Source organism: Festucalex cinctus, chromosome 11 (genome assembly GCF_051991245.1).
Source record: "Festucalex cinctus isolate MCC-2025b chromosome 11, RoL_Fcin_1.0, whole genome shotgun sequence".
Lineage (NCBI taxonomy): Eukaryota > Metazoa > Chordata > Actinopteri > Syngnathiformes > Syngnathidae > Festucalex > Festucalex cinctus.
The window spans coordinates 22,142,655-22,169,837 of NC_135421.1; the positions used below are offsets into that span (position 1 = coordinate 22,142,655).

The following is a 27,183-nucleotide window of genomic DNA, read 5'->3' on the forward strand; positions in this document are numbered from 1 at the left end:
CCGTATATTTTAGTGACACTAAGATAGACAAGTGGCAAGTGTTTCTTTGATTCAATGCTATGTATGTTTATTCTGTTCTTTGAAATTCTGTAGTAGCGTTTGTGTGTTTTATTTTGTACTCTTTTATGATTAGGACTTATGTAAGAATTCACAAAGTATTTTTTTCCATGTAAATGATCAGAATAACGTTTGCATTTACCGTTGAGTTGAGTTGACACAATCTATTGTAGCATTTTTTTTTTTTCATGGAAATAGATTGATTTTTGTTGTTGTTGTTATTCGGGTTAACACACTGTAATGGTAGCTTTTATTTTGAAAGAAACAATTGCTTGTCTTAATTTGGAAGTTCCGGTCAGAAAATGTCCACCCAAATCGATCGAAATTAATGCTGCCTTCATGTCGTATGGTAATTATGGCAAATACCACACGACGAGTAGAAAATTGCACATGAACGCCCCCTAATGTCGTATTTTCTACTGGGGAACTGGGAATTAATTTTGATTCCCGAGTTTCGAGTTGTGTAAACTTTTCCGAGTTTTGACATGGCGGAGAGCGCACAATGATTTGTGAATAGCAAGGAATATTAACACTTATAAGGGTGTTTTCGTCCGCTAGCAAGTTGTTTTAGAAAGTACACAATTACATAGCATACACAATTCAATGTCCTGTCCTTTACAGCTCGTTATGTGCCGTAATTGTTTGGTTTTACGAGCAAATGCGACGTCAGCTTCCCTGTGTTTTTTGTTGCTACAACAACAAAAGCACATGAACGGAACTCAGTCGTAATTAGGAGTGTCCGAGTGATGAGGTCCATTTTTCCCATAGCACGTGAAGGCAGGGTAAATCCCACCTGTGTCTGGTTTATTTAGTTTTTTTCCTGGACCGAAGTGTTAACGTTAGACTTCAAATATGTCAGAAAAGGGTGCAGTTAATCTCACTGGAGCTAAACAAAGTAAAGGCGTGTGGCTTGTCAAGGTTTGTTCACCTGCAAATTATCAAAAATGTTTAGTTAGTTAGTTAGTTAGTTAGTTAAATCTACTTCATGGTATGGAACCATCAATACCTTGCAATTAGCAAGCTGATACTGCATGTTTACATGTAAGCCAAAAATAAAAGTAGAAGTACTGTACAATTATTGGTAGGCATGTTTTAAAAATGCTAAAAACAAAACAAAAAAACTGACTTCAGGGCGAACTGGCTCCTCTGCCTTTCCCACAGGTTCCTAAGTATTTAGCTCAACAGTGGGACAAAGCAACAGAGGTGGGGAAGATTACCATTGGAAAGTATGTATGGCTTAGTCGAGTAATTAATTTGCGTTGCGTTTTGATTTTTATTATCCTTTGTCTTTGTTCCCGATTGACTATTGTCCATTTCTCATTATCGTTTAGGAAGCAAGGCAAAACTCAGGTGAGACATATCCAATGAAAGCACTGGACTCAAATCCCATTTCTACAATATTCACACATATTAACAACTCTATCGACACCTTCTTAAAATAATCGCCTAAGACATTATTTTTTCAGATTTTTAGTCAATTATTTTAAGAGGGTGTCGATATACAGCTTTTCAGTGATGAACACAATGCTCAATGCTGTTTTCAACTATGTATATACTGTAGTACCAATTTGAGCCCGTTTAGGCCAAGACCTGGGCACAAAAACGAGACCCACATGAGCAAGCGCGTCACTGACAGACAAGGAGAAACACTCGTCTAAAGAGGAGAGACACAACATTGGGTGCTTTCGGAAATTCAATCTGACACCCTAACTCTACCGTGGGAGTGCAGTGTTCTTTCTGAGAGGCAGAGTGTTCTCCCAACTGCCTGGCTTGAATGACTTGCTTCTTGAACAACTTCCTTCCGTGTTCTGCCTGAGTCTGCAGCCAAGGTGTACTGTAGCACAACCACTGATTCGCTTTGACAAACAGCACATTCCAACAATGCTCTCAATTTCTGAATGTCCAGAGTTTAGCCGAGGGTGCTTGGAGTGGATTTCTGAATGTACCCCATGTGGGGTCGCCATCTGCCTCAACTGTTTTAAAAATTTTATGTAGCCCTTGAGCCCACCTTTGCCCTAAGCTGTATTCGAACCTCCCCCAAAAAAATGTGTTGTGTATGCATGGTACATTTCATATTCTCACATTTTACTTATGTATGCATTATTTTGTTATTGTTTTGGTCAGGTTTGTTTCAGCCTGAATAAAGAGCTGGCAGCTATGGGTGCTGATGGAGAAAACGATTCAGCGCCACAGGTCCCCAGAGAGCATCCCTTCACCATGAACTCACTGGCTGGACAGACCATGGCCGTCTTTAGCCAGGGTGATAAAGGTCAGATTTGGTGTTGAGAGCACAGTTTACTTAAATGTTGCTTTTATTTGTTTGTTTGTTTTCTATTTTCTTTTTTTCAATAGGTGATATGACGTATACACACGTATATTTAAAATGTGTGTCATTTACAAAAAGAAGTTAGTCATATATATATTCTTTTAAGGTATAATATATTCAGTTATGCAAAATCCATGAGAATACTGATGGTACGCTGATTTACATTTGTAGGTTGTTCGCTGGCAGACATATTGTGCCATACTGCTGAGAGATGCAGGAATTTGCATGAGAGCATAAAAATAGGTGCAACTATAATTTGAGGTTTCATCTTATTTCAGTGACTCACTACATTTTCTTGTTTGGTTTATAAAATCTTGTAAAATACATTTGTAAAAACACTGTTATTTGAAAATTTGCACTTTCTTTTGTGACAATTTGACAAGAGCAGATAGGCTACGCGACCAAGTAGAAAATAAAACATAATCTTTGTCATGCTTGTAAAGGTTTTCTTCAGTAGGAGCCGAGTTGCTGATACATGACTTTGTAAATCACCAAGCAGATTCCATTTAAATTAACTGAGTGAAACTGGAACACATTTCTCTAATTTCCTCATTTAGCAGCAGAGCAGATGTGTGTGTGTGGGGGGGTGACATAGAGACAAACCAAGGCGCTTATAAATGAAATTATGTTCTGTCCTCTGCTAGAGGACACAACAAGAAATACAGATTACACTCACCCATGTTTAAAATATAGCATAAGACTTGTTCTGCTCAAGAATGAAATTATTTTCTGCATTTTTGCAAGCAGCTCAGTCCAGATGGCCATTACACTGCCACCATATTTTGGAGCACTGAATATTCAAAAGAAATAATGCAATTTAAAATTAGTTATGAAGAATAAAATTAAACATGGGGTGTTTGTGTCATCATGTTTTATTTCGACCCACAGATAGTGTTGTCTCCTTTCTTTATTTGTTTCAAAGTGCATCGGGGATAGTGTTCCTCCATAATAGCAATGTTGTAAAATTATCATGAAGCATACACTTCAACAACAAACCACATAGAAATGCAGACAGTGGAGATGACAAGAACTAATGTAAATTTCTGTACGTGATTGCTTTAATTCCTCTTCAGTCATATTTCTGCCCAACTTGCTAAATGTTACCTGAAAATTGAAAAGAGAGAGAGAGGGAAAAAAAAGCCTTCACCAGGAAGCACCCTGCACTCGAAGATTTATGCTTTCATCGCCCTCGAGCACTTTAAATGCACCCACTCTTGCATTCTACATTAATGCCACCTACATGTGATAATGGATTGCTGTTCCTGTGCAAGTTTTTTTCGGCACTTATTAATTTTTATTCAGAAGGTTGTGTTCATAAATACATTTAAAAAAACAAAAACATTACAGTCCATTAAAAAAAAGAAAAAAGAAAAAAAAGAAAAGAGATCCAACGTAGACTTATGCAGACCATTTATATGTGGCTCTGAATATGGAAAAAGCTGTCTTTTTAAGTGGCAACAGTATTGTGAAAATACAGTGAAAACTAACAGTTGGATTATTTCCTCTGAGATGTAATATTTTGTTAATAGTGTTTTCCTGGCCACTGCTTAGCTACTTGCCCACAGTAAGGTGTGCAGTATGTCACTGTACTCCCACTCACTTTACAAGTCCCTTTTTTTGCTCACTCTCACACACCTATTAGGAGCACATAGTGATATTTAACTGATTCTTGATACAATATACTGGTCAAAGTGGATATTGTTTACATCCTGATTGTTCCAATTTCTATTTGAATTAATTTGTACATTTACAAGAGAACCATTGCTGTGTAGTCTTAAGTATCGGTACCCATGTACTGTAGGGCTTGGCAATAAAGCCAATTAATGCGATTAATTGTCATTTTGAAAATTGAATCGCTGAAAATTTGCTGAATCGTGAAATTGGAATGTTCTCTTCTGGATTATTAAAAGCTGTTGTTCTTATGTTTTGTTACATACAGATGTTTTTGTGAGTGGTAATTTTGCACAAGTGGCAGAATGCTGGATGTGTGGTTTACAAGAAGTATACAATAGCTACCAACTACTCAATTGTGAAAATTAAGCACAAACTATGAATGTTAAGTTTATATACTTTAAATAAACATTTGATGCATTTATTAGATTAAAATCGATTAAAATCATAATTGACCTAAATGACTAGAAAAAAATAAGAGATTATTTTTTTTTTGGCCATATCACCCACCCAGCCCTACCATACTGCATATCTTATCGCTCATTGAATTTTTGACAGCGAGGTATCACAATACCTCTGCAGTACTGGTAAACCATGCACCCCTAAATTGATCTGATTTTGGCTTTTTCACATGATAGATGCTCAGTCAAAATTCATTGTGAGACAGGAGCATGAATGACAGATGTAAAGCAGGGTAAAAAATGGACAAGAATAATCTCTAAGTGCGTCTGCCTCTTGTCTGTCTACAGTCGCTGTCAGTGACCCAAACAATAGAAGAATAACTGTCAAGTGCAGAATCTTAACTTGAGTTAGCGGATACTAAATGTGTTTTTAGAACTTGCGTTGATACACCCCACCAACTCGATTTGCAACACTAGAATCCCAAAATGTTTTTTTCCACAGCTATGGACGTGATCACACTTTCTTTTTTTTTCTTTTTTTTTTTTTTTAATTGGCCCTTTTGTTTCTTTTTTTTTTTTTTTTTTTACTCAATGCACATAAACAAACACCAAACTGGCAAGTGCTATATTTTAGCTCACTGTCGCCATGACAACAACCTAAAGTGGACGCACACTCGTGGCACTACATTGAAAAGCTGAAATTGGCTCTCTCATAGCCACAATTCAATATATTTTATTGCAATGTGCGCATTCAGTGACTTGATTCATCCATCAAAATTATGCCATCACATTTTCATTCACCCTATCTGATAGGATTTTTTATGTAATATTGACATTTGAAAACAGTAACGCAGAAGTTAAGGTTTGACGGGAAGGCATATTTTTCCTGAAAGTTTTAGTTAAATGGCAAATTTTCTGATCATTTGGATTTTCCGTGGTTTTGAGGGCCCATTTTACGCATACATGTGAAATGCTGGCATGTGGCCAGCAAATGTTGAAATATTTGCAAACTAAAATTTGGACTTGTTACTTAGATGTTACCTGCTGCTTTGTGGAGTTTCAAATTGAAGCCTAACAAATGATCAGTTTACTTTTTTATTCCCAATTTGAACCCAATTCCTAGAAGATTCAGTCAGCCTCTGTCTTTGCACAGTAATCCCCATATTTCACACTGCACGCATGTAATGCAGTGTTCATTCAGGCAACAATGGTAAGAGGTTGCTAATGGCAACCATCAGTGACGGATAAATACATGAATGGTGTCTGACTTGGCTTTTGTACTTTTTGTACTAAAATGAACTTCACTGTTTCCCTTTCTTCCTCGTGTTTTTGTTCTGGCAAGGAGAAGGTATTGATCAAGAAGTTGCTAAGCAACAGGCTTGGGCGCCACAGAAGAGTGCACAGAACTGAAAGGCAGCTGTAAAGCAATGCTGTATTACTTAAGGCTATGACTGTCCTAACCTGGTATAATGAGGCAAAAATCCTTTGTAAGTTCCCATCCACGAATCTCTTTGTCCTATTGTGCCTCCAGGTTATTTAGATACTGTTTTGCCACATGTGTTTGGAAGATTTCTTTGTTGTCCAGTGACACTGAAGTTGAGCTTTTTGGCCATTGCAAAAACAAAACCATACAAGAAGCACTTTTGGGCGTTTTTTTCTTCAGCTGGGACTGGGGCCTTAGTTAGACAAAGTGGGACAATTTATGGACAGTTCGAAATAATTTTCAGTGTTGGCACAAAAGCTTCAGGCTTCTGCTGGAAAACAAACTAAATGTCAGATAAAGCCAAGTAGAATTGGAAGTTTATTAGAGGCACTTTTAATGGCGGCAGGTATGTGCTGACACATTTAACATGAGTTTGAATGTGAGTGATTATTTCTGAACACAGCTACACCTTGAGAGTTTCAAAATGTTTTTTTGTGGTCTCATCTTTTTAGATTACAAAACCGTGGTGTTTGAACACGTTTTAGATTTTTATTTTTATTTTTTATTTTTTTTTAGTAGCTCCTGTACATGCTCAAAAAAAAATATCCTTTTATGCAAAAAATAAACAAACAAACAAACTTTTATTTATTTTTTTTAGGTTTGTTTAGTTGACTGAAAACATACTGAATATGCCATCACTGTGCGTTACATCCTGTCTTTGCACTTGCACATCACATCCATTGCAAATATGATAATGTGTGAGTAGGAGGACCAGCACAATGACTGTATACCAAGCTAAATTTTGCTTCACTGGTGATCAGTAGTTCTTTGACATTTTTGGTGCTTTACAGTCACAGTGAAAACTATCCTACATCTGTCCTGACAAACTCATTCATTCATTTGTTTTATTTTTAGCAAGCCGTCAGCATGATCATGTACAGTCGCATGGTGCCACTCTGTTTGACGGTCTTACACCTCCAACTACTGGCTTGAAATGTTTAGTATTATTGGTTACTTTTGCATGACATACAGTAGTAGCATGCAAAGTTATTCAATGAATGGTTCTTTGGTTCTCATATAAAGAACTGTAACAGTCTTTTGAAGCTTATAAATCTCATTTTGCCACATACTATGTACGCGAACAAGCTCATAACGCTTGTTTTTGAATCAACGCAAACCTAAAAGTTGTTCATTCTCTCTAGAATCACATTAAATACTTTATCCAGTGTCCAATGTCATTAGTTTTTTTTTTTTTGGCTTCCTTTGAATTATTGCAGTCTTATCCATGGAATTCCTTCCTAAGTGCAGCTCATAAATTACTGTTAAGTTGGTGGTGCCAGACAGAATTGTATTTTCACTTGATGAAGCAGCACCTGAATAGCATGAATTATATTCAAATAGCACCATAAAACTACACCCAGGTAGACGCTAAACTGTTGCCTTTTGTTGCTGTTGTATCGTAGTTGAGTCTTGCGATATTCAAACATCGTGTCGGCAGTTGTTTTAAAAGTGTTACATTTTTATTTATTTTTTTCTGTGTTGTCAGACTTGTGGATAAGGGTGCTTCGCTTACTGAAAATGAGGTTGTTTTCTTTTTTTCTTTGCCCTGGTTGTTTTGTCCAAGGTGAACATAGGATTGTGACTCAGTCGCCGTTTAAGTGGCCAAATTTAATATGAATTGTTATTTATGCACAAAAGCTTTGCCTCCCACCTGCTTTGCTCCCACACAACAGTCCTGTGACATGGGAAAAAAAGTTGCCAGATGTGCCACACTGTTGCCTGTAGATCTTGGCAGGTTTTGATACAAGTCCTTCTTAATGTTGGTATGGATGGATGGATTGATTGATTGATTGATTGATTGATTGATGCCACTAGATTGAAAGGTAAATTAGTCTTAGCTTGGGCGTTTGCACACCACCATAAATAGTGACTCAAAAACAAAATGTACTTATAGTACACACCCTTGTCTATGAGCATGCGTACTTAAATTCAGAATATAAGTCAGTCAGTAGTGGCCATATGGTTTTTTGTCTTTGTGCTTCTCCCAACTTGCCTAGGCTTAGTCTAGCCATTAGTCAGGTTTTCGGGGGAGAGATTCTGTCTTCCATTTGTCGTTAATGGTTTTGGATTGACAATTCAGCGCCCTGTGATGTTCAAACATCCTCAATGGAGCTATTGAAAATGCAACAGGCTGTATGAATCATTCTGCTTACTGTGCTTTGTTCATAGATGTGGCGTAAGACAGCAGCTTGCAGTTAGTCATAGTTCAGAAAAAAAATAGAGGCTTTTATTTTATTTGTCCATGATTTAAGAAAACCTTGATTACAAAGTGAAAAATACGTGCAGTAATAATTAATTTTACCAATCGTTTGAAATTAACTCATTCACTCCCAGCCGTTTTCACTGAAGCAACCCCCTTCGGTCCCGGCTGTTTTACTGGATTTTGACTGATTTATAATTAATAATTTTGATTATGAATTAAAATGATAAAATATAATTTGCAAAATATTATATTCCATTGCTACAAAAAAAACATGGAACCTACCAAAAGAAAGATTAGTCTCTTCTTTCATCAGGGAAAAAAAAAAAAAAAAGTATAAATCTATCTGTTTCCATTTTGCAACAATTAGCATTAGGATACTGTATAACTCAGTTCCATCATTATTCACAAATCTGTTTAAAACTGTGGGGAAACAGCTTGTTGCAACATGGCCCTGGTTGATCTCTTCAGGTGAGAGGCTGCATCAAAGCCTTCTCATCATACAGTGGGCTGATGAAGTTGTACATAATGTTTTTACTGTCCCCTCCAATGTTTTTATGTCAATATTTATTTATTTATTCATTTATGTATTTATTTATTTATTTATTTTTTTAATTTTTAACCATTTGCAACCATTGACTTGAGGAGGAGCATAATGCGGATGTACATCTTCCAATTGTGAAATGGGTGGAAATCTCCCAAGCTTCATGACAATTGGATGCCATTACCGATGAATGGATGCATTTTTTTTTTTTTTTTTTTTAAAGATACTTTTACAACCATCCTCCCTTGTGCTTCTGATCTGAACGTATGAATGTCCTTGGGCAATCCTCACTTCTTCCTCTTCATTGCCTTATCCCTGCTCCCCCTTTGCCGTGTCTTCTGTTTCTGGACCTGTCGGATAAGAATCTGAGGTATGTTAGTCATTTCTAGCTGAGAGTCGGCACATGGCTGAGGCCTGATGACAAGGACGGGGGTGTATTTGAGTGGATGATGATGATGGAAATGTAGGAATTGAGTTTGCCCAGCAACAGGTGAAAAGCCTGACTTTATTTGTTCGCCTCGTTCATTTAGCTGGTTTCTTCTCACTCACTTCATCCTAAAACTGCCTTTGATGATGCATCAATCGTGTGACCTCGCAAATTAGTAAGCAGTAACCACCATTAAAAACGCATCAAGCTCAACTGTAATTAGCATGGCTTGTTGCTGAAATCAGAACTGATTCGGCAAGTGTCCATGTTTCAACAACCACCAAAACTATTTGCTGTTTGATATCTGTGTGGATGTTTTTACATTTGGACTTAGAATGAGTTATACTGCAAGTCAGGATGTAAGAGGTTGATGTGGCTGTATGAATCATGGAGGGCTTCAGGGTGTTGCCTGCTGATGGAGGTGGTTTCAGTCATCACAGATGGTGCAAGTGTGGTGGGTGGGGGGTCTTGACACAGTAGGACGGGCAGGTGGAAAGGCTGCTAAGTGTTTGTTTACATGTTACATATTTTTATTCATAACAATAGAAGGAGTGGGAATTGTGAAGTAAATAGTAATGATGCTACAGTGATATTTTGTCAATGATACTGTAAAAGTTTAGACATGTTAATTGATGCATTGGGGAGAAAAATGCTGAAGGAAAAAAACTTTGCAGAACCACAATCATAAAGAATGACATCAATTTACCATCATATGTCAAAAACCAAAGCAAAATGCCACGTCCTGTATCTTCTTTTTTTTTTGTTTTTTTGTTTTTTTATTTATTTTGTTTTTAATACCCACCCCTTTATATACACGAACCACAATGATAATTTTCAGTAACAAAACAAAAACAAACAAACATTGTGCTCAACATTCTCTGGTGCAATTCTTAAATTTTTGGCGACATAGCTTCTAATTAAAAAAAAATAAAAATAAATAAATAAGGTTGATAATTTTTAAAGCTTTTATGGTACTTCTTTTGTTCCTTTATGTATTGAAGTTACTCATCAGACATGTTTTATTTCCAACTTGTAATGAAGTGGGACTTCATTTTCACTGTTATGACATTTCCAGGCAGTTTGAAGGCTGTAATGTTGTGCAATAGCCAGTGCCCGCAATCTTGAGACATATCAATAACAAATTATCCGTGCTTCCGCTGCCAATGTCGTAATAAGAGAAGGACCTACTCAAATTATGTTTAATGGTGCAATTTGGCAGGTATATTTTCATATTGCTTAGTACATGGGGTAATTGTGCCATTTTCATGCTAATAGTACGCTATGGTGACATGCAGCCAGATAAAAAGTGTTTCTCCTTGAGGGAAGAGGATGATTGGCCTATTTTCTGGATACCAGATCTTCTCTCCCCTAGGACTTCTACAGGTCTGAGTTGCACTATTATGGCAGCAAGCTAGCGTGGCTTTTAAGTGTATTTTAATGGCAGTTAATGGTTTCAGGAACTTTGTATTATGTAGCATAAAATTACAATTATGATTGGTAATTTAATTAATATTTTTTGTCGTCACCAATGTTTGTGGACACACCACCATATTTTGTCGTTTTTGATAATCAGCTATAAACTGCTATATACGGGGGGGTGAATACATTTAATACTAATGGAAGCCTCCAAAGTAACTCTTCAGACCAGTTTAAGACCCTTTACACCATGTGATCGTTTTACTTGCTAAAATTACTTGAAAAAAAAAAATCATGTTGATGGTAGTGCACTAAAAGGAGAATAGTGTCTCTGTCTTCACCTTGACCACCCTGAATGCCTACTTTGTGTAGTTTTTAGCTATGGATCAGCCCAGAACTCAAACAGTATGCTGTTTGTTTTGAGTTGGGTGGAGCGTTTGCACAAACTGACACACTTTTAAAATGTGTGTTCGAGTAAACTACAGTCCAGAGGGCTATAATTGTATTCAATTACTGATTATCACGACAAGTAAATTTACAAAGTATATCTTACTTGCTTTACTGAAACTTCTTGTGTTCCAGTGCTTTTTCCCATTTAATGCAGCCATTGAGTCTCATTATTGTTGTTTTTTTTATGATTTTTGTTCGAGGAAAAATACAGCAAAATTACAATCGCCATGCACAAAGATACAAAAACTTCCACTTGCCACTGGGGTTTCACTGTAATTTTATTCATAAAATATTCACATAGTCATGATTGATGCACTGACTACACGGAGGCTCACAGCACCGACAGCAAATTTATTAAGTGCACATATGCATCATGCTCGATTCGAAGCCCTTACAACAGTCACAGTTGTTTGCGCTAAACTCAGCTTGATGCAATGAAAAGAGAGAAACAGATGCTGGTTCTGATTAGGACGTCAACCTATTTGTGCAGTACACATATTGTATTGCAACACACACACACTGTAGTAAAAGCTGAACGGCACAATGGTGCACGTCACGGTTAGGTTTGAGGGCTGCAGCTGTTGCAAAAGGAGCAGAACGAGTAAATGTGAAAAGAGAAACCACTGGCGAAGCTATCCATTGTTGAGAATTTCGCTTTGCTGTCTTCACTCCATTTGTGGGGACTAATCTAAACTCTTGAAAGTGGAAGCCAACCTTAAACATTTCTTGACAAGAATATGTTACATGTGACCTCTCTCGTCTAAACACGACATTCTGATTAATATTACATTTGTGGAATATGAGTTAAAATCCAGCCATTTTTATCCATTTCAGGGGGCGGCCATTTTGCCACTTGCTGTCGACTGAATATGACATCACAGTTGCTCAGGTCTCGGGTAACAACCAATCACAGCTCAGCTCCAGAAAACAGGCGAGCTGTGATTGGTTGTTGCCTGAGTCTAATGCAATATCAACTAGAATACCGTATTTAGACTAGTGTGGCTGCATAGAACATAGTTTAAAAAAAAAAAAATGGGGGGGTGACTTTAAAATATCGTCAAAGTCGAATTATCCTAGATCCATTAAATGCACTTAGTACTTGCAGTACAAAGAAAATATTCATGTTGCTTTATGATGGAACTCAAATTATTCTATCCAGATTAAATGTGTTGATTGTGAGCCATTGTTGTGCAATGAATTTTGAATATACAGTATGAACACCACGTGAAAACACACTCGTCTTGTTCTTTTCTTTTTCCACTAATAACAAATCACAGCTCAACACATATCACAACACCTTCAAGCCAAAAATCAAATGTTGGAGGAGTGGAAATGGAATCAGGCACTGCTTCTTGTTTTTTTTCCCCCCCACTCAGCCTATTTGACAAAATGCAGGGCTTCGGCCGCCACAACAGAGCCTTTGCTGCTGTCTAGGCTGGTGACCAGCCTGAAGCCAGATCTCAGGGCTAGCATCACCGTCTCCAGTTTCAGGCAGTCGAGCGTGCACAAGAATGTGCTGTCCTCCTTCAGTACCAGCCGCGAGCCTGGCTCCGACTTGATGAAATGTCTGAACTGGATCACGTTGGACGACACCTCAAATTCTTCCGGAAAGCCGTCCAGGCGGCTCTTGGAGATCTGCACCAGCCGACCTTTGACCTTGTCGATGAAGGTGGGATCACTGCAATACACCTTGAGGCCCTGTGACCTCTCGTGGCTGTCGGTCACCTCCAAAAAGGCCGGCTCCCGCTGGGCGGCCCGGTGACTTTCCCACTCGGCCACGGCTTCCACGAGTTCGACCAGGCGGTAAAAGTCGGCCTCCCTTCGGAGGAGCCCCGCCTCTCGGAAGTCGTCGGGCAGCTGCAGCTCTCCGGTCCGGAGGTAGTTGAGCACGTGGCGGAAAACTGGACCGTCTCTGTCGATGAACGGGTTCCCCATGGAGTCCATGTGCTGGACGGGTTTCTTACCATTGGCCAACTCTTCCAGAAAGGTGCCCTGGTGCTTGGCGAGGGTGGTCCGGTGAGCCGTGTACAGGAAGCCGCCGACGTTGATGGTGATGGTACCTGACGTGGGCTTCTTGAAGCTCTTGCTGGGCTGCAGCAGGTCGGGGTTGATGTGTCTCAGTTCACTTTCCATTCTTCTGAGGTTCCATTCCATTCTCAGATACCCTCTCCAGCTTTCGACCCAGCCTCCTCAGAGCTGGCGCGTATGCATGTGTGCGAGCAGCACTATTAAATGAGTTTTTTTATTCGTCTTTCTTCTTTTTAGATGAGAGAACGCGTCTCCGATGCTCTAATCTGTTAAAAGTGTGTAATAGTGGGTGGCTGAGTCCTGTCGGGCAAAGTTGCTCCCGTGGACTGGTCGTTGAAAAGAGAAGGGAGCTCTATAATCCCTCCCTACCTCTCTCTCTGTCACTCTCTCAGTCGGTCGCTCTCTCTCTCGCCATGAGTGGGTGGGCAGACAGCATCGCATTCAGTGAGGGTAGAAAAGAAAAAAGAGTATGATAGCAGAGGGGTATGAACTCCAGTCTGTTTTTTTTCCCACTCCCAAGAGATGCAGAACTAAGCTTAAGCAATTAGCGCGCGCACGTTTACACATTCACACCTTTTCACCATATGAAATTGGAAGTCTGTATGTAAAAGGGCTTTACAGAGTTGCTTGTCCTCCTGCTTGTCTTCGTGCCAGTTTGTTCACTGCTAATTGCAATGCAACAAAGTGTTTTTATGTTAATATGCATTTTCTTTCTTGCACCCAAGAACACGATAGCTCCTTTTCTTTTGGCAGCGAATCGTATGTGCGAGCGTGTGCTTGTTTGTTTGTTGGCTCGATGGCGGCTGTCTATGGAGGACTATAAATGTGATTCGAGCTCCAGTTACAAAGAGCTTCAGTCCCAAATAGTAATACAATAATGTTAACTATTGAATCGATCTCTTGCATACTCTCGTGTGACAGATGATCCCAAATGGGACATCATAATGAAAATCTGCAATCAAAACCTGAAAGTGATTTTCACAGAAGGGTAGGTCTATGGATTCTGTTTTTACCATACACTAAGAAATTGATTTTTTTTTTTCTCATATTGACACATTGATCTCACAAAAGGGGGAAAAAAAAAAAAAAGAACGGCTACTAAGTACAAATCTTTGCTTTTTGGGAAAGCAGGTACTCCGTGGTGCCTTATAGACGATGATGTGCTGATGATGTCTAGTACACATTTAAATACAGTAGGGGTGTCAGGCAATTACAAATTTTGATGACATTACTTCAATAGTTATGATTAATCACAATTGTATATCTGTTCTAAATTTACAATATTTGTTTCTAAGTTTTCATACTGTTAACAAAGTGTTAAATAGAAATGGCTGAATCCTTTAGTGTTTGATATTAATTTCATAATATTTAATAAAATTGAGTTAAAATTAAAAATATGTACTGTTAAAAACGAGTGTGATTGATTTGTTTTGAGGTCGTTTTTCTGCCACTAGATGGCTTAATTGGATTTGTAAGACGTTGGTGACAGCTGCTCAGTGCATTTTTTTTCATATTGTTATCTAATCTTTAACATGAAGTAACTTGTGAAATTCTGCACCTTTTTTTAAAATAATAAAAAGTAAAATATAACTTAACCCCAGTCTCCATAAATATATGCATTATTATTTATTACTGCTAAATTTTGACGTCGACGTGTCTTGTGTGTTCATCATTAATCGCTCATTTAAAAAAAAAAAATAGTGGCGTTAAAGAAGCTTTTTAATTAACTAAAAATTAATGCACAAATTTAGACACCCCTGAAATACAGTGACTGAAGATATGATTGTGATGAAATGCTGCATGTCTACACATCCATGCGAGGATGTGTCTTTCTCTGTGGTGGTTTCCTAATCATAAGCAATTAGTGGAGTCATTATCAACCACACTCAGTCAGAATTACAAACAAGCCAAATGTAGCAGGGTGGACTGTGGTTAGTTAGACTTGCCTTCTGCCTCCTTTTCATTAAGATGGCCTGTTCAGGATGCTCATTATTTGCAAAAAGGAAAAAAAAAAACTGCCAGTCTGTGTTTTTGCACAGCTGTCGGAGCTGGATGAATTAAATTTCCAAAAATGCTGCAGAAAAGGATGCTCCTTCCCTCTTTTAAGGTGGTGAATAATTCATTAGGGAGCAGTAAGAGCTGGTGGTGAAACATGGAGTCACTGACTGCTGTGAAGCTGGCATGGCAACCACTTAAAATAGGGTCCTCTATGAGCTCAGAGCTGTCAGTCTCGTCTTTATTCAATACAGAAGCCTTTCTTTTGCAGAGACGTCTGCTTGTGTAGATCATTTAATACCAGGTGTCAGCAAGATAAATTTGGATGATCAAGAAACTCATCAAAAACATCATTACTTGGTGGGTAATATGAACGAAAATGTGATTAACTGCCCTTGTCTTCCATGTTTACATTCTTAAATATATTGAGGAACTTAAAATTAACTTATTTTATGAATAAGTGGCCACATTTTGTGTTTTATCATTTTGTCCAAATGAAAGTCAAGCTAACGTGAACCCAATGTTACAAAATTAGCTGCATGGTAATGAATGGAATCAATGCATTTTCTTAATGAAGCAGCCTAGGGGCTGATGAGCTCTAATAGAAAACAGATGATCTCTAATAGAAAAATTATATTTAGAGAGACGATCAGCAAGTTACACACACATGCAATTTGCTTCCTTGTTGTCATCATTAACATTCATGAGTCATTAACATTGCATCTTTCACTAATTCACTTCCCAGCCATTTTCATTGAAGCTCCCGGCTGTTTTAATGGATTTTGACTGATTTTGCAAGGCCCACAGGATATCGTGTTCTATCGCTATAAAAACATGGAACCTACCAAAAGAAAGATTAGTCTTTTTCTTTCTTCAGAAAAAAAAAAATCTGTTTCCATTTTGCAGCATAGCATTAAAATATAGCTAAGTTTTATCATATATTCCCAAACACTGGGGAAAAGAGGTTGTTGCAACAACCTGGTTGGTCCCTTATACTCTGCTGCCACCTTCTGGCCGTTTTTGTGATAACTACTATTGCTTCAAGCATTCTCTTCAGTTCAAAGCCTTCTCAATGCTCTAACTTAAAAAAAACAAACAAAAAAGAAAAACAAAACAAACAAAACAAAAAATACGCCTTTGGGAGCATAGTAATATTTAAAATAGAACGTATTTATACATTTTTGGGAGCAAATGAGACAAAGAGAGCAAGGTGTTTCCCACACTTCAGATTGGTCAGTAGTTTTTTTTTGTTTTTTTAAATAAGCAACGCTGGACTGACCAACATTATCAATTTGCTATTAAAAAAAATAAATAAATTGACCAAAATTGGACATGCTAGGTTTCTACACGACAGTGATATGTAAAATCTGTTAAAATTCAACTTCTTTATTTTTCTTGTAAATGAGTAAGGGTGTTGCCTCATTCACAAATTTCACACGTTACTCTAGCTTTCATTTTTTCCCCCCACTCTATTCTCACGGTGAAAGTAGGTAAATGAGCTTTCAGTAACAAAACGACAAATAAATGATGCGCTCATCAATTTGCATTCCGACAAGTCCAGAGCGTCTGCCATCAAGCATGGCTGTGGCTATTTAAAGCAACCATATCATTAACTCTTCTCATGTACGTGAAGAACTGTCCTGGGAGATGTCAGAGATAATGGTTAGGGAGGAAAAAGGACAATGGAAATGATCACGCACAGACCGAAATGTGCCTCCAGGGGAAGTGAACGATGACGCGGAAGTAATCTATTTTGAGTACTACGGTATTGATTGTGTGTCTTTTGGGCTTTGTGCAGATGTTCAGAAAACTAATTGCAACACATTTCATACAGCTAGCATTGTTTAAAAACTGTACTGAGATGACTGGGGGGAAAAAACGACATGCTTTTTGGAAGCTGTGTTTTTATGGTGTTTTGACATGCGTCTATATAAAATGTTGGGAGACATCAGTCCTTGTATATGATGGATGAGGAGCGGAAGGCTGGAGACTGGTGGTGGATGGAGGCTTGGTGGGCGGCCTGCTGTTTGTTGTGTGAAACATTAGGAAGGTCAGAGCTGCAAGAATAGGGCCTTGAAACAGATGGAGGTATGAGATGAGTGTGAGGGGGTGGACGGGTAACCTTCTCTCCCGAGCCGCATCCGTCTCTCTTCTGCGCTATTGTCTTCACTCCTCTCATCCTCCATTCAACTATACCCTTAAAGAATTGTAAATGCTCTCTTTTTATCTGCAGAAATACAATACTTTAGAATCATACAGAAAGGTAAGAGTTGAAATCGCCGTTGTGTGAGACTTCAGCGTGCCACAAGACCTTTTGACGATTTTTTGGGGGGGCAATATTTCCATTGCGTCATTCCCAATTATTGTTTGTGCATGTCCTTAGAAAAATACATTTTCATTTTTGTTGTTTTCATTTACACAGTAATTATTTGTATGATTAGTGTGTTCAAAATAACTGTAGTTAATTCCGTTTAAAGGGATACTTGACTCATTGAGCCATTTTCAGTAGTAAAAAGTATGGGTGTCAAGTGAAAATTTTTAATCGTAATTAATCTCATGACTTCAATATAGTTAAGATTTAGCATAAATTGTATCTGTTCTAAATGTACAATAATTTTTCCCCCCAAGTTTCCAATACTCTTTTTAACATAAAAATGTTAAATGAATATGCTTGCATCTTTGAGTCACTGATAATAGTTTCATCATACTGTAATTCATAAAATTGAGTTAAAATTGAAAAAAAGTTTTACTGTACTGTAAAAAGATTGTGCTATTGATTTGTGTTGAGGTGATTTTTCTGCCACGGGATGGCATAATTGCATTTGTAAGATGTTGGTGACAGCTCAATGCATTTTTCTTTTCATATTAAAAGTTATCTAATCTTGAACATGAAGTAACTTGTGAAATTTTGCATATTTTTTAAAATTGCAAAATTAAACTTGACCCCTGTCTCCACAAATATATTTTTAATTTATTACAGCTACACTTTGACACTGATGGGTTTGCTGCGTTGCAACTGGAATTCACCCAGTAAGTAAAGGAACTCTAAATGAACTAAAAATGAATGCGCTAATTTTGACACCCCTAGTAAGAAGTAAATATTTTGTTCAGAATTGATTTAACTTCATCATTTTACATGTACAATTTAATTAAAACCAAATTTTCCCACTTGCTGTTGGCTGATGTTGACATCACCTGTGCTGAGGAAACGGGTAACGACCAATCATGGTTCACCCGTTTTCTGGGTTTGGTCAGCGCACTGAGCCATGATTGGTTGTTACCCGTTTCCTCAGCACAGGTGATGTCGTCTTCAGTGGACAGCAAGTGGAAAATCTAAAAGATATTAATTATACATGAAAAATAATGAAGTTAGCGCATTAATTATGGACAAAAATATTAACTTTTTATTGCTGAAAATGGCTCAATGAGTCAAGTATCCCCTTAACACTTGCTCGGCAAAGAATTTTTAATGCATTACTGTTTTTTTATGCTTTGCCTGTCCATATATGACGTTAAACACTGCACAAACCCAAGTTTTGACAGTGTAACCTTGCACTTGATCCCGCCCCCTCCCAAATTTGTAAAAAAAAATGCTAACCTGATTTATCACTGTTTTTTTTTTATGATTATTATTATTTTTATAGTGAAGCCTACATGCTGGACTTTTTTTTTTTTTTTTTTGTAAATCTCAAGAGTTCCTCCCCCGCACTGAAGCCTTGAGATCCTCTCTCTGTTGCCCCTCCACCTACCAAACATTTGATTTTCAGTTGACTTGCGTCCACACATGTTGTATGTGGGTGTCGATTTAGCGTCTGTTTGCTGGCATGTGTTTGATTTCCTTTAATGGCCTGCCTTGAGCAAAAAAAACAACCAAAAAAAACAAATAAAAAGCAGATCCTTCCTTCTCGGACTTCTACTGCGACCCAAATGTTAATGGCCTCGATATTCCAAACACACCAGACTGTAATTTGATTGAACTTAATGTGACACGTGAAGTTGGACAGCATGTGGTGGTTGCTATGGGGACCACAGCGATTGCACCTGCACTAAATGATTCAAGGCTGTGATTTCAATCAAACGACACTGCTTGCAAGCTTACAGGCATCTTCCGGCCAACAAATGTGAACGAACGTGTGTAGCGAACATATGCGTACCTGCTCCTGATTTACCCACTGAGTCACTACAACAGCTAGGTGCAGCCATTTTTTTTTTCTCTGAAGAGTAACCATCTGGCTTGTGGCTGAGCAGAAGTAGGGAAGTCGGAGGGGTATTTAGACACAGCCACACACTGTTTATTATAGACTTTGTGTGAGAATAACATTTACTTTCAAGCACATGGTCTGTCTGCCTTGAGCCTGAGCAGCATTCATTGCTCTCTGTTGCTTCATTCAAAACATATTTTAGACTATTCCTTCAAACCAATCACTTGAATTTCAGGCTGAACAGATTCAACAGAAGTCTAAAAAATAAATAAATAAAAATCCTCGAGTCAGTCAAAAACACTTTGCCCGAAGGCGATCTCGGCGTTATCGGTCTCTTTTATGGATTGCACTCGCAGTCAGTCGTTCATCCATTTCACCTTCCTTCCCTGAATGATGAGGATCGGAGGCCTCGACAAGATCAATCAATAGTTTCGCTCATTCTACAAAGCAGTGCATAGTGCTGTCAAAGAGTAAATACTTTAAACCAAATATGTTAGGCTACTTATCAAATAAATTAAATCTTGGGAAAAAAAAAAAAAAACTACGTTTTTGGATGAAAAGCAAGGATCAATTTAATTGGTCGCATACTGGAGAGGTGAAAAAAACAAAATCTACACAGTAAAGGTAAAAGAGAGGAACAGAATTTTGGTTCCTTAGTATGTCCATTATAGAGTATCAACAATTTAAAAATAATAATAATAATTGAATATTTGAATTCTAAACACCACATCATTTAACTTAGTCATCATGCCATTTATTTAAAGTGATACTTTACTTATTTAGCCATTTTTGGCAGTCAAACATTAATATTTTGCCTATAATAAATTTGATACTTTCATTATTTTTCAGGTACAATTAGTACCTTTAAAAAGACATTTTGCAAATTGCTGTCGACTGAAAATGACATCACAAGGGCTCAAGTAACCAATCCCAGCTCAGCTTGTGAATGTCACATGACCGAACCTAGAAAACAGGTGAGCTGTGATTGGTTACCTGAGCCCTTGTGATGTCATTTTCAGTCGACAGCAAGTTGCAAAATGTGTTTTTAAAGGTACTAATTGTACATGAAAAATAATGAAAGTATCAAATTAATTATCGATAAAATATTAACTTTTTATTGCTATAATGGGCTAAATAAGTGAAGTATCCCTTTAAACATCATTTGGACCATAATTGAATGTATTATTGTCAAGATAATGAAATGTATGGTACATAAATGCATAAAATTTTGTAGAGTTGATATTATTGGTACATGTACATTCAGGCTTGTCCAGATAGCATTTTTGATATTTAATGAAGTCTGAATTATGATTATTTTGGGTGTAGAAGCAAAAATATTGTGCACTAATAAAATAAGAATAATTATTAATAATGATTATTTATGGGATGAAACTGAATGCAGACGTCCCAAAAACGTAATAAAAATACAATAAAAATTTCACAGGACAGTGATGATATCATCTATTCTGTACACATTGTGACATTATCAGTCCTAAACACAAAAAGAGCAATCTGTTAACAGTTGGCAGGTTCCGACAGGGGATCCTGCTGTAACACCATCGTCACAGAAAGCCGTCACTCCGAGAAGACGTCATGCTTCACACTTCCCTTCCTTTTTTTTTTTCTTTAATCTTTCACTTGCCCACACACAATTTGAATTCTGAGACAAGGTGACGTTGGCACATATCCCTGCGTAGTCAACTCAGTCACACATCAGAGGATTCCATCTCCTCCACAGGTCCTCTGGACCTCCTGCAGCCCTTTTGAGCATCATACTCAACTGCGGAGTGAAAAATATTCTCACGAACAGTGCATGTCCACATACAAACAATGACTAATAAGAACACATCAATCACCAAGCAGTTGTCATTGCAACAACAGGACTTTCAATTGTTTTTTTTTTTTCCTGAAGATGACTTATGATGATTTACAAGTCCAATAAGCACAATAAAATAGTAAGGCACATTCAGCTCGCAATGTGATTTTGTTGTTGTTGGAGGCAGTATTGAAACTCGCAAACAGCTGGGCTGTATTTCCCGAGAGAGTTCATTGGGGATTGGCAAGACGTGCTGTAAAAGGCTTTAGGAAGGCAGCAGGCAGCTGGAAGCTCACTAGGTAGCTGTGTACCATTTCCTCACACCATTTTCCCACTATTATTGATGTTGATACCTGTTGACATTGAACATGTTTCACGTTGGAGTTTTGTTCCAAAAGTTCATATTTAGTCCAGAATTATTATTTTTCATGTACAATTAATTCCTTGCGATTGGCTGGCAACCAGTTCAGAATGTACCCCGCCTGCTACCCATATCCAGCTGGGATAGGCTCCAGCACCCCCGCGACCCTTGTGAAGAAAAAGGCAATCAAGAAAATGGATGGATGGATTAATACCTTTAAAAAATCTATTTTTTTCCTCTTGCTGTCAACTGATGATGACATCACCTGTGCTGAGGAAGTAGGTAACGACCAATCATGGCTCACCTGTTCTCTGGGGTTGGTCAGCAAACTGAGCCATGATTGGTCGTTACCTACTTCCTCAGCACAGGTGATGTCATCATCAGTTGACAGCAAGTACAAAACTTACTTTTTAAAGGTATTAATTGTACATGAAAAATAACGAAGTTACCACATTAATTATAGATAAAATATGTCTCAATGAGTCAAGTATCCCTTTAATCTATCCATGTGGGCGGCCATTTTGCCACTTGCTGTCTACTGAAAATGACATCACAGCTGCTCCAGGCTCAGGTAACGGCCAATCATGGCTCTGCTTGCGAATGTCACATGACATGACCAAACTCAGAAAACTGTAAGCTGCGATTGGTTGTTACCTGAGCAACTGTGATGTCATTTTCACCCGACACAAAGTGTCAAAATGGCCGCACCCTGAGATGGATCAAAACAGATGGATTTTGCTGCTTCAGTCATATTCCACAAATGCAATATTAATCTGAATGCCATGTTTAGATTAGTGGAAATAACATTCTTGGGTCGACTTGACTCACTTAATCCAAATCATATACATTCAGAAGTTTTCTTGAGAGATTTAATGCGCAAATTGTTAAGAAGAGCATGTTGTCACTCTTTTCAATTTATATTGATTATTTTGTCGACACAGTACAGTATTTTACATTAAAATGTGCAAGCAATATCCTGTAATTGCATCATCCTAATTTGTATGGCCACTTACCTCGCCACAGCACTCTCGTGTGCATTCTGTTACGGTTGCCTTGTTGCACCATGGCAATTATTTTCCTGTGACGAATGCAGCTGGTGTCTGAATGTAATGTTCCCAAATCAATACCAGCAGCGAATCGCAAAGAAACAGACGTGTATTTGCTGGAGCAAAGCTTTGTGACAAGTTGATAATCGCGTTGTTTTTCCGTAATGACGCAAACGTAATGTTCATGCAGGGGTTGAGTGAATCGTGATGCGCCAGCTGACGCCGTGCGTCGTCTTTGTTTGTAGATGAAATCAGTCTGGAGGGGATGGTGGTGCACAGAGCCGAATGCAGACCCGTCGTCACGGCCAACTACATGAAGCTCAAGAAGTGAGTGAACTGTGAAATGTTGTAGACGTAGATTATTGTTTGAAATAATAGCGATATTTTTTTTTCTTTTTTTTTTTTTTAAAGCCTCCTGGTCAACATGAGTCATACATAATAAATGTTATTTATCTAGAATGCCAAATTTTACTTTAACATTATAGATAAACTCGCATACAAACAACAAATTTACACAAATAAAAATTACACAAAATGTACATGAAATTCACATTTTAACTAACATAAGCAGTGTTTTGTAATTGTCCTATAGTGCTTAGAGATTTATTCATTTATTTATTTTTTGTAAATAAGCTTGATTCGGTTAGAACACGTTAATTGTTTCTGTCTATGTAGATTGTCAATCTTTTATTATTGTGACTAGCTACTCAACATTACAGAACAATTAACTTATGTATCTAATCAACAGGCATAGGCTGTAGTCTGTTTTTTGTTTCTTAAATGCGCCCCCCCCCTTTCTGAACCCCAAAAGGGTCACTGCAAGGCTACCTGTTCCTTAGGACCTCACCCTGGTCGCAATTCCCACAGTATTAAAAAAAAAAAAAAAAAAAAAATCCAAGTATATTTTATTCAGCTAGTGTTGACCACATGCTAAAAGATGTATCTTGCCAAGGAGAAAAAAAACCCCAAACATTTGCTGACAATTGTTACTTTCACATTGAGCAAACACCTCATTTTTTACAATGTGAGGAGACTCGTACCCACTGTGTTCAAGTTCTACCCAAGCTTGGAATTTAGAGCTTTCCACACCATAACGCCAGAGTTTGTTCTTCTAGCGTTTCCGAGCCTTACATACATATAACAAGTCCCCAGTGCCATCTGTTCCCATGTTTTGTTTTGTTGTTGTTTTTTTTTAAACCACTTTCTCAATTTTGTCTCCTTTTCATTGGTATCTTCTATTGATGGTGTCACTATAGCAACTGTATCGCTGGCAGATGTGCGACGACGATGCAGTCCAATGCAAACACACAATGCCTATTGATTTGTTGTCCTCCAATAATCACTGATAGCAATGGTTGGGGTTGGTGGTGGTGGTGGCGACCAAATCTGTTCAAATTCTGCACTGATCATTTGGTTTGGATGCTGGTCAGGCATTACAGATGGCCACATTTTAGTACACAGTGAGCTGTCCAACAAATGTCCCTTCATTACGGCAAACGAGGAATAAGAAAGAATTGTTGTGGTACTCGTGATTTAGTTTGGATTATCTTTACTTGAGATACTTTTAAGTATGTGAATTACATTTCAAAATGAAAAATGGGACGCAACAATTTAGCCAAAAATTTAGCATAATATATATATATATTTTTTTTGGCAGATTAAAAAGGAAGCGTATTGCATTCACTAGGGGAAAAAAATGTTTTTTTGTTTGTGTAATTTTTTTTTTAAGTTTTGTTTTTCAGAATTTTGTTGACTGTTTTACTAATTTTTCTCTAAAAAAAAAACAAGAAAAAAATTACTCAGAAAAAATATTTTGAAAAAAAAAACAGGGAGTATATATGTGTGTATATATATATATATATATATATATATATATATATGTATATGTATATATATGTATATATATATATGTATATGTATATATATGTATATATATATATATGTATATATATATGTATATATATATATATATATATATATATATATATATATATATATATATATATATATATATATATATATAAACGGGGGAAAAAGTCTGCGAGTCCGCAATAAAAACATCCCCTCCCCCCAAGTGAATGCAATACTCTTCCGTAGCATGACTGAACTCACAAGTAGCAATTTGATTGATTAAAAATAATAATTATTGTTAAAAAAAGAGGCTTCAAGCTGCTTATTAATTATTTCTTTAAAAAAATAACAAGATCAAGACTGCCACCATGTTGTCAGTACTGTTGATAGTCAGATGTACGCATTCATAAACAAATTCTGTTTGCGTTTGTGCACGTCAGGGTTCAAATGAAGGAGTCGCTGAAGCCTCAGCGTTTGACACAGCAGCTGGAGCAAGCCATCACAACCGTCTTCAAGCCCGTGGCCAACCACGACTTCAACGTTAGCGCTCCGTTTCGCCCACACCGGTCAAATGTCAGCGTTCGTACGCCTCAGCGCGACATTAAGCGGTGACCTCCGCTATGTTTACCAGGTGGAGTATGAAAAGAAGAAGAAGTCGGAAGGGAAGATGGTGAGAGCTGAGCGACAGGTGGTATTGGACATGCTCTTCGCTGCCTTTGAGAAGCATCAGTACTACAACATGAAAGACCTGGTGGACATCACCAAGCAACCTATGGTGAGCAAAATCACAAATGGCGTTGCCGGGAAAAGAGCAACAAACAAACAAACAATACACCTGCCCACTATCCACCTTGCTTTGTTACATTTGCACCAATCGCCCACAGCATGACGTTTGTGCTTGTTCACACTATCTGCTTGTGGCTACAATTTGGGCCAGTTCTTTCTTTCTTTCTTTTTTTCTCACACGCACACACATATGGGCTGCATCGATAACAGTGGATTTGTTCCAGCGAGCAGAGAACAGCAACGTGTAGGTGCTGATGAGACCTTGAGGTCCTGCACTCCCTCTGATTGCATCTGATTGCGTAACCATCGCTTGAGTGGGAGACAAACGCCGCAATACACTCCACGCCACCGTTCCTCTTCGCAAAGCACTTGGCTAGCACTCCAATTAACTGAACTGAAGTAACCGGAATGCTCATTGTCAAAAAGTCTTGTCGCTTATCAGCGCGGAGATGCTCGGCATTCGCTCTCCAAGCGCCACAGTGACACCCTGTGGCTGTTTGTGGACTAGTCAAAAGGCATTTAATTTTTCTGCCACCATACGTCGCTGGTATGGATACATTATTTTTAGTAAATTAATAATTTTCTTAGGTGAGTCAGGTAAAATTGTACTTTATAATAACTCAGGGTTTAATGGTACACTAAAACTCAGTTCAATTACGTACCTTGGTTTTAAAAGGGAAGTCAACCACAAAATTTTCTTTACAATATGTTCTAAGCAGCAGCCCCACTAGTCTAAACACAGTATTCTGATCAATATTGCGTTTGTGAAATATGAATTAATCCATTCGCTTTTATCTATCTCAAGTGGCGGCCATTTTGCCACTTGCTGTTGGCTGAATATGACAAAGTTGCTCAGGTAATGACCAATCACGGCTCAGCCTGCGAATATCACATGACCAAACTCGGAAAAGAGGTGAACTGTGATTGAGCCCATTTCCAGCCAGTGAACAGCAGTTGTTGTTGTTGTTGTTTTTTTTTAAATATATATATGAAGGATAATAATAATAATAATAATTCGTTAATAACTCCGTTGTTTGGCCATTCCAACATATTGAATCAATTTCACCGTCATGCTGGAATCCAAACAGTTTCTACTCGGAGATAAAATAAAAGTATGTTTATGCAATGTCACGTAGACCTACCTGAAAGAGATCATGCGGGATATTGGTACGTACAACAGCAAAGGGGCCCACAAAAGCACGTGGGAGCTGAAACCAGAGTACAGACACTACCAGTCAGCTGAGGAGGAGGAAGAAGAGATGCAGACGGCCTAACTTCACGTCCAAGTTTTTTTTTTTTTTTTGTTCTCTCTCGCTCTCCAGTGTGACGGTTACTTTAGTTATGTTGGTTGTCTTTATTACTTGTGTCAATGCAAGCCTGGGGAGTCCAGTAAAGTTAATTTCCAATCTGGCTGTCTCGTTCTTTCACTGTTCCTATGGCAACTGTGGACCCTCGGTTAGCCATGTTTACAGAACGCCATGTGAGGCAGTGGAAACATGCTGCGTTGGATTTTAAAATTTAAAACGGCTGTATGACCGCGCCCAAACCAGATACGTGGACGGGAATGTGTACTTGTTAAAAGCAGATGCAACTCTTGGAGCGAGTGGTAATTAAGAAAATGAAGTGAAAATGCGACGGCATTAACTTTTAACTGGCGTGTCGTCCATCAGAAACAAGTAGGTTTACGTGCACTGACTGATCCACAACGCCAGGTGGCGATGTTTTAACTGTGCATGGGATACTTGAGCCATTTTCAACAGTAAGAATATTTTGTCTATAATATAACGTCATAGTTTTTCATGAACAATTAATACCTTTCCGTAGCAACATTCCCCAGGGGCCCCAAGCAAGAAGGGATTAGGTACCCCAGTAGCCGTTAGTATAAACCATCCGAGTACATGTCGTTCACATCCATGTGATGCTGTAGGAAAATCTAATAAACTCAATCTTAAAATCTAATTAACCACAAAAAAAATTCACTTAATTTTCATACACATTTGCGCCTCTAATATTTGACCATAACCAAATCAAACACACAGAGTAGTTGCTTATCAAGTAGTCACATTTTGAGTTCATGTCAATACTGCACATCTATGGAGTGCCAAAATTCAAAATAAATAAAT

At 38.0% G+C, this 27,183-nt stretch overlaps 2 protein-coding genes across 2 annotated transcripts; one reads left to right on the top strand and one right to left on the bottom strand.

Annotated features, from left to right (window-relative positions):
* Positions 1–442: 442 nt before the first annotated feature.
* LOC144030105 (general transcription factor IIF subunit 2-like) lies at positions 443–26,466 on the top strand. The gene is made up of 8 exons (XM_077536074.1): positions 443–975; positions 1,219–1,283; positions 1,389–1,407; positions 2,182–2,326; positions 22,669–22,750; positions 24,715–24,814; positions 24,906–25,049; positions 26,197–26,466. Exons 1-8 carry the CDS (start codon positions 910–912, stop codon positions 26,332–26,334), a joined length of 759 nt encoding a protein of 252 aa, XP_077392200.1. The 5' UTR covers positions 443–909; the 3' UTR covers positions 26,335–26,466.
* Positions 11,236–13,386, bottom strand: kctd4 (potassium channel tetramerization domain containing 4). The gene has a single exon (XM_077536072.1). The coding sequence runs from the start codon at positions 13,127–13,129 to the stop codon at positions 12,353–12,355; it is 777 nt and encodes a 258-aa protein (XP_077392198.1). The 5' UTR covers positions 13,130–13,386; the 3' UTR covers positions 11,236–12,352.
* Positions 26,467–27,183: the final 717 nt, after the last annotated feature.

Coding starts and splice junctions, on each gene's coding strand:
- LOC144030105 (XM_077536074.1), top strand. CDS start 910: ATGTCAGAAAAGGGTGCAGTTAATCTCACTGGAGCTAAACAAAGTAAA. Junction 976..1,218: donor AAGGCGTGTGGCTTGTCAAG/GTTTGTTCACCT, acceptor CCTTTCCCACAG/GTTCCTAAGTATTTAGCTCA. Junction 22,751..24,714: donor AACTACATGAAGCTCAAGAA/GTGAGTGAACTG, acceptor TGTGCACGTCAG/GGTTCAAATGAAGGAGTCGC.
- kctd4 (XM_077536072.1), bottom strand. CDS start 13,129: ATGGAATGGAACCTCAGAAGAATGGAAAGTGAACTGAGACACATCAAC.